General features: G+C 55.0%; 1 protein-coding gene across 1 annotated transcript in view; it reads right to left on the bottom strand.

Annotated features, from left to right (window-relative positions):
* Positions 1-4,741, bottom strand: part of DOCK1 (dedicator of cytokinesis 1) — a 264,303-nt gene extending 259,562 nt beyond the window's left edge. Inside the window, exons 1-2 of the mRNA XM_014530148.1 lie at positions 4,594-4,741; positions 972-1,012 (exon numbers count right to left, since the gene is read on the bottom strand). Of these exons, the coding sequence (XP_014385634.1) occupies positions 972-1,012; positions 4,594-4,741 (189 nt within the window). The remainder of the gene's footprint in view (positions 1-971; positions 1,013-4,593) is intronic.
* Between the last annotated feature and the right edge of the window lie 1,172 nt (positions 4,742-5,913).

The raw sequence follows: 5,913 nt of genomic DNA, 5'->3' as shown, positions 1-5,913 counted from the left end.
GGGAAGGCCTGGCTGGAGCCGCTGACTTCGGAAGCCGTGGTTACAGGCTCCGGACCGCGAACGGAGCCCAGCCCAGTCAGGAGATAATGAGAGGCAAGGTTAGGAAAGAGAAGTAAGATGAACCCTCTGTCAAGCATAATTAGGCATGAAAGCACGCAGCAGCGAATGTGGCCGGCCTGACCACAGCCGGGAGGACTCCACATCACAGGAGGACACAGGAGAGCCATCCCTGGGTTCACGGAGCTAAGAACAGAGAGGCCGCACAGGACCGAGCGTGGGAGTGGCCGCCACAGAGACCGAGCCGTAATGGTAGGTCTCGGCCTTGGAGGCTCACACACACACCACGCGTGCAGACTGCCCAGGGCGCAGAGGCGCCTTCGTCTGCGAGCAACACAGCGGCATAAAACGGGCGTGATTCAGAGAAAAGCAGGCCTGCGTGGGCCTCGCAAATCTATCCATTTGTCATCGGGGATGATACGCCATTGAAAATCAGGGCCCGTTCTCCGCTTTCTGTTGCTGCTGTTTTCTGAAGTCTTTCTCCCCAGATCGTTCTTTTGCTGAACGAGGATCCAAAATTCTACCAGGAAAAGAAAAGGATTCACAGGTCACAGCCTATCACAGCCCAGCAATTCGCTCGGGGACACGCAGCTGCAGTTCCTACGCACACACATTCATTGGCCAGAATACGCTGGAGGGCGGTCCGCACTGCAGCCCACACAGAGTTTAAATTCAGAGAAGGAGGCATGAGGAAAAGGCGTAGACAGGGACGACAGGGAACTAATTTCCTCTCCGGGGTGATGTACGGAGGGACATGCGCTGGGTTCAATAAGAAGAACGACTTACCTTCTTAGACTTTTTCGAGAAGGAGGCATGAGGAAAAGGCGTAGACAGGGACGAGAGGGAACTGATTTCCTCTCACGGGGTGATGTACGGAGGGACGTGCGCTGGGTTCAATGAGAAGAACGACTTACCTTCTTAGACTTTTTTCTTAAGGTGTAACCTCTGTACCAGCCTAAACAAACACAAAGGGGAGAGTTAGTGCAAGGAGGCGTCCTGGGGCCCTGACACCGCACGCGGAGGAGCTCGCATCGCTTTGCTGACCCTGGAAGCCACCAGGACTGAACGATCCCAACGCTTTGGGATGTGCGATGGGGCTGCCCGCAGACCATGCTGGAGGCCTGGGAGGGCCTGAGCGGGCAGCCACCGCTCCTCCCCCGCCATCTGCCACAGGGGCCTGGAGGACATCGCTCGAGGCTAAGCAGCACGCTCCGAGGAGGACCCTGTGCCCACTCAGCAGCCTCCTGAGAATGCGTCCTCCCGTCCCTCCCTCTGTCTGACTTGCGCTGGGGTCACTGCCAAGTGCTAACGCCGGCATCCTCGGATCAGAGCTGCCCCACAACAGACGTGCCATTGAGAGCGGACTTCCTGCCGCTTCCACGACGAGGAGCTGGGCCCCGGGGCGGCGACGGACTTACAAAGTGCTTCTGTGGCCAAGGCCCCGACAGGAAGCAGCAGCCCAGGCACCGGCCCGACCCCCTCGGGGCCTGGCACACACTCAAGTCCCCATCCCTCCGGGTGGGGAGGAAAGACAGCAGCGAGGGCGGAGGCGGACATAGGGCAGCTGTTGGCAGGATTCCGCACTAAAGGGAAGAGTCCCTTCAAAGCGGGGCCAGACCGGACCACACCCTCGGCACCGCCCTTGGGCTGAGAGCAGAGGCTGTCCCTGCAAAAGCCTGGGTCCAGGCAGCACCAGCCCCCCAGCCCCCCAGCACCCCACAGAGCCTGACGTCAGTGTTTCCTCAGCCCCGTCGCCCTGAAGTCACTTCAGGCCACACACTCAGCTCACATGCAACTCCGCCCGCAGGAGCCCAAGGACCGAGCCCGAACGCCCGCCGGCACGGGGAGGTGCGTGCTGGGCCGACCCCCACACGGTGACCACACGCCGGGTTTCAGACTGCACCGAAGGCAACCCTTAGAAACCGGGGTGTCAGAATTAGCTCAGAAACGGGAAGTGGCCACAGGCAGGAAGCTCGGGGCTGGGGGACCGGGGTGGTGGGAAATGGAGGCGTGGGGGCACCCGGAGGGCAGAGAGTGCAAGGTGGGGCCGCCCACCAGCAGCGGGAGCTGCGGACCGGGTACCCCGAGACGGCAGGAGTGCACCTCCGCACAGGCAGGAGCAGACGGGGAGCAGGACCACACTCACGTCCACAAAAACCAGAGGCCCGCCGTCGGGGAAGGCCAGGAGCGGACACACCCACTCACACACGGCCGCAGGCTCTCCACGCGGAGGGGGGCAGTGAGCGGGCACCTTTCCTCTGCTCGCCTGTCAGCGGCAGAGCATCTTTTAACGGCCTTCCTGAGCACAGCAAACCCGGGGGTTTCCTCCCAGGACCGTCGCCAATCCTCCCAGCGCCTGCACCCACACGCCGTGCGCCAGGCACCGCGCTGGCAGAGCTCGGCTTGCAGGCAGATCAGACCCAGCCTCTGCTCTCCGAGAGCTCCCAGGCGGAGGGCTCCCTCAGACCAGCAGGAGGCAAAGCCCGAATCTTGCTGCAGCAGAGACTGTGGTTTCATCAAAAGAATAATCCCCAAAAAAAGTAATAATAATAATAACGCCCCGATCTCCGTGCAATGCCTGCGCGTCCCTCGGGGTCAGCATGCAGCCCCTGGGATCCTGATGGCAATGAGTGGGCAGCAGGCCGGGCACGTCCGCGGCCACGCGAGAGTCACTTCCTACGCCTCTGTGATCTCGGGTCAGCCTGGCCCTGGACACTCTAAAGGCAGGGGTGTCCTCCACGGCCCCTCACAGCTCCTTCCACCTCCAGGGACCTACACTTCCTTTTCCTGTCGGAGTCCCCAGCCTTCAGAAGCCCGAGACGCAGAAATTAATCATCGCCTGAGGGCAAATTCGTTTTTTTGAAACTTAATATAAAGAGCGATCCTTGCGAAATTTTATATTCTCTGGAGCAATCTCAGTAATATCCTGAGAAGGATCACATAGCGAAAGAAAATCAAATTTGACAAACAGAAATAAATTTTCATGCAGGAAAAGCGGGAGCAGGGGGGGAAGGAACGCGGGGGCAAAGACCGAACCCTCACTCGCTGCGCAGAATGCAAACAGAACACGAGGATCGGGCAGAAACACCGTCCCCCTCCGTGTGATGGTAATAACATCGCCGCGTCTCCCGGGGCCCAAACTCCCCCCAGGCGCCTTCCTCCGACCGGGTTCTGACTCAAACCCAAAGGCGGTTTCCAAAATAAGGGGGTTCATTGCCCATGAAAGGTCTTTACAAAGAGTGGAGGATTCTAAACAAACCCTGGAAGATTCTTTTTAATCTATTTTTTAATATTTTTATTGATTTCAGAGAGGAAGGGAGAGGGACAGAGGGATGGAAAGAAACATCCATGATGAGAGAGAATCATGGATCGGCTGCCTCCTGGACGCCCCACACTGGGGATCGAGCACGAAACCCAGGCCTGTGCCCTGACCGGGAATTGAACCCTGACCTCCTGGTTCATAGGTCGACGCTCAACCACTGAACCACACCTCCGGGCAAAACGTGGAAGAGTGGCTAGCCGAGGGTTTGGCTAAACCCAATCTGAAAGCAACTTTGCTGCTGAAACGTTTGGTTTTCATCGCTCCTGTTGGTTCCTTTGCTATTTGGGAGCCACCCCTTCGAGCAGGACATAAAGCCGCCAACCACTCAAACTCCATCTTACCAAACTCCCGGATCTGAAGAACGTAAAAGCCAAGCCTGACACTGCTTCTCTTGGTGCAGCAGTAACCACAGTGCCAGCTAATCTACGATGAGACACTCCACAGGGAAAACAATGGTCTGGGGAACCAGGGCCTGGGCCGCCCCCCAGCACCCGCTCATCTCTGGGGGCTCATCTCTGGGGTAACCGGAGCCGCCGCCCCCTGGGCCCCGCCCCGCGCGGCTCTGACAGTCCCTGTTGCTCCTCAGAAAACGGGGTCACGGATTTAAAAAAGAAAAGGAAGTAAGAACCGACAAGGCTGGTTCCCCTGAGGATGTTACCGACAGATCGAAGCGAGAGCATAGAAAAGTCTCCATTCCCATCACACACCTCAAAACAGTGACTTAAATACTAACCTATCTTAATGTATTTTTTAAATTTTTTTCGGTTAGTATCAGTGAGGAATGACATGCATCTGCAAAAAAGGAACCAATGAGGTGTGTTTTTTTGTTTTGTTTTGAATGAAAACAGTTTTTTCAACAAAAAAATTTTAGAGGTTAAAAAAAAAGGCATTTTTTTTTTACCCTGGCTGGGTAGCTCACTTGGTTGGAGCATTGTCCTAATACGCCAGAGTTGCAGTTTCAGGGCCCATACAAGAACCAGTACACTGAATAAAGGGAATTTTCCGTTTTAGTTTCATCTTCATAAAGCCTTCATCAAATAGCGAACAGCCTTACTACTGTCCTTACCTGGCCATCCGCCACGCAAGAAAACCCACCGCACGAGGAAGCGCGAGTATGCGCGCTTGCGTAACCAGGGAACGCTCTGCCCACGGGCACTGGGAAGCCCGCCAAGCGCCCGGAACATCACGAGAAGGGACGCCCGCTGGATACGCACCTTCATACGTTTCTAAGATGTGCACGGTGTCTCCTATCTGTAAGGAAAGCTCGTCCACTCCCCGGGCGTCGTAGTTATAAAAGGCTGTGGAGGAGAAAAGGGGAGATGTCAGTGGGGGTGGAAAGGCCGATGCTGCTTTTTTAAACATTAACGCACGTTCCGCCTTTGCCTGGATCCTTCTCGCCGACACCCACCAGAGTAGCCTTTTCTTTCAAGAGACAAATATAAAGGCTCATCATTTACGTAGGAGAAATGCATCACTGTTCGGGGTACCAGACAACGATTAAGTGATTTTTTTATTGTGGTAAAATATACATGATGTAAAAGTTGCCTTCTTAACCGTGTTTAAGTGTACAGTTTAATGGCCTTCGTTAACAGTCCAGTGTTGTGCTACCATCACCACTATCAATTTCCAAAACTTTCTCATCGCAGCAAACAGAAACCCCGTGCCCAGTCAGCAACTGCTCGCCACCCTCCCCCCGCCCCACCCCGATAACCTGGCGACGAGCTACCTCACATGAATGGAATCATACAAGATTGCCCCCTTTGTGCCTCCCTTCTTGCGCTTAGCATGCTTTCAAGGTTCCTACACGTTGTACCTTGTCTCGGGACATGATTCTTTTTATGGCTGAATAACATTTATAATAGGAAGAAAACTGGGGATCCTGTCAGCATTCTAATTATCACTTGGTGGACTATCTTACATTTCCATTAACACATGTTTTCATCAGATGACTTCTTCCCAACTACGGACTGAAAACTCAGGAAACCAAATTGGTGTTAAACACATCATATAACCAAAGCTGACAGTAAGAGCTACGCTACACTCAAATACGCAAACGTACGTCCAGCATTAAGAGAAGACCCCGAGCGCTGGCCATCCGACACGTCTCTAAAACCCCAAGTCCTCATCCCGACATGAAGCAGTGCCTACTCCTGCAGATGAGCACCCGAAAGAGCGACACCATGAAATGCAGGCCACACGTGCACTCACACATCAGGGGGTAAAAGAGCTGTCACAGCGAACAAAAGACGTTAGGAAGTGTCTGAGACCCAGAAATCATTCACTTCGCCGGCTCTCGATTTAAAAACCACAGTCAGTGATGTCCCTCCTTCGCAATGGTTCCACCTAAAAAGATGTCGGGCTCCACGGAAAACCCACCTCCAAGTGCCCGATCAACTTCTCGTCCATCCATCCCGCACGCCCGCCAGACGAGGCTCCGTAAGTGGCACCTTTCCTGTGTCCATCCCTAAACTCCCCTTGTTCGTATCATGTGCGTGCCAACTCCCCCGGCAAGCATGGTGCGCCCCCAGCACCTG

The sequence above is a fragment of the Myotis brandtii genome, unplaced genomic scaffold (genome assembly GCF_000412655.1).
Source record: "Myotis brandtii unplaced genomic scaffold, ASM41265v1 scaffold725, whole genome shotgun sequence".
Lineage (NCBI taxonomy): Eukaryota > Metazoa > Chordata > Mammalia > Chiroptera > Vespertilionidae > Myotis > Myotis brandtii.
Note: the sequence above shows the minus strand (reverse complement) of the source record. Positions and strands in the feature narration are given on the sequence as shown.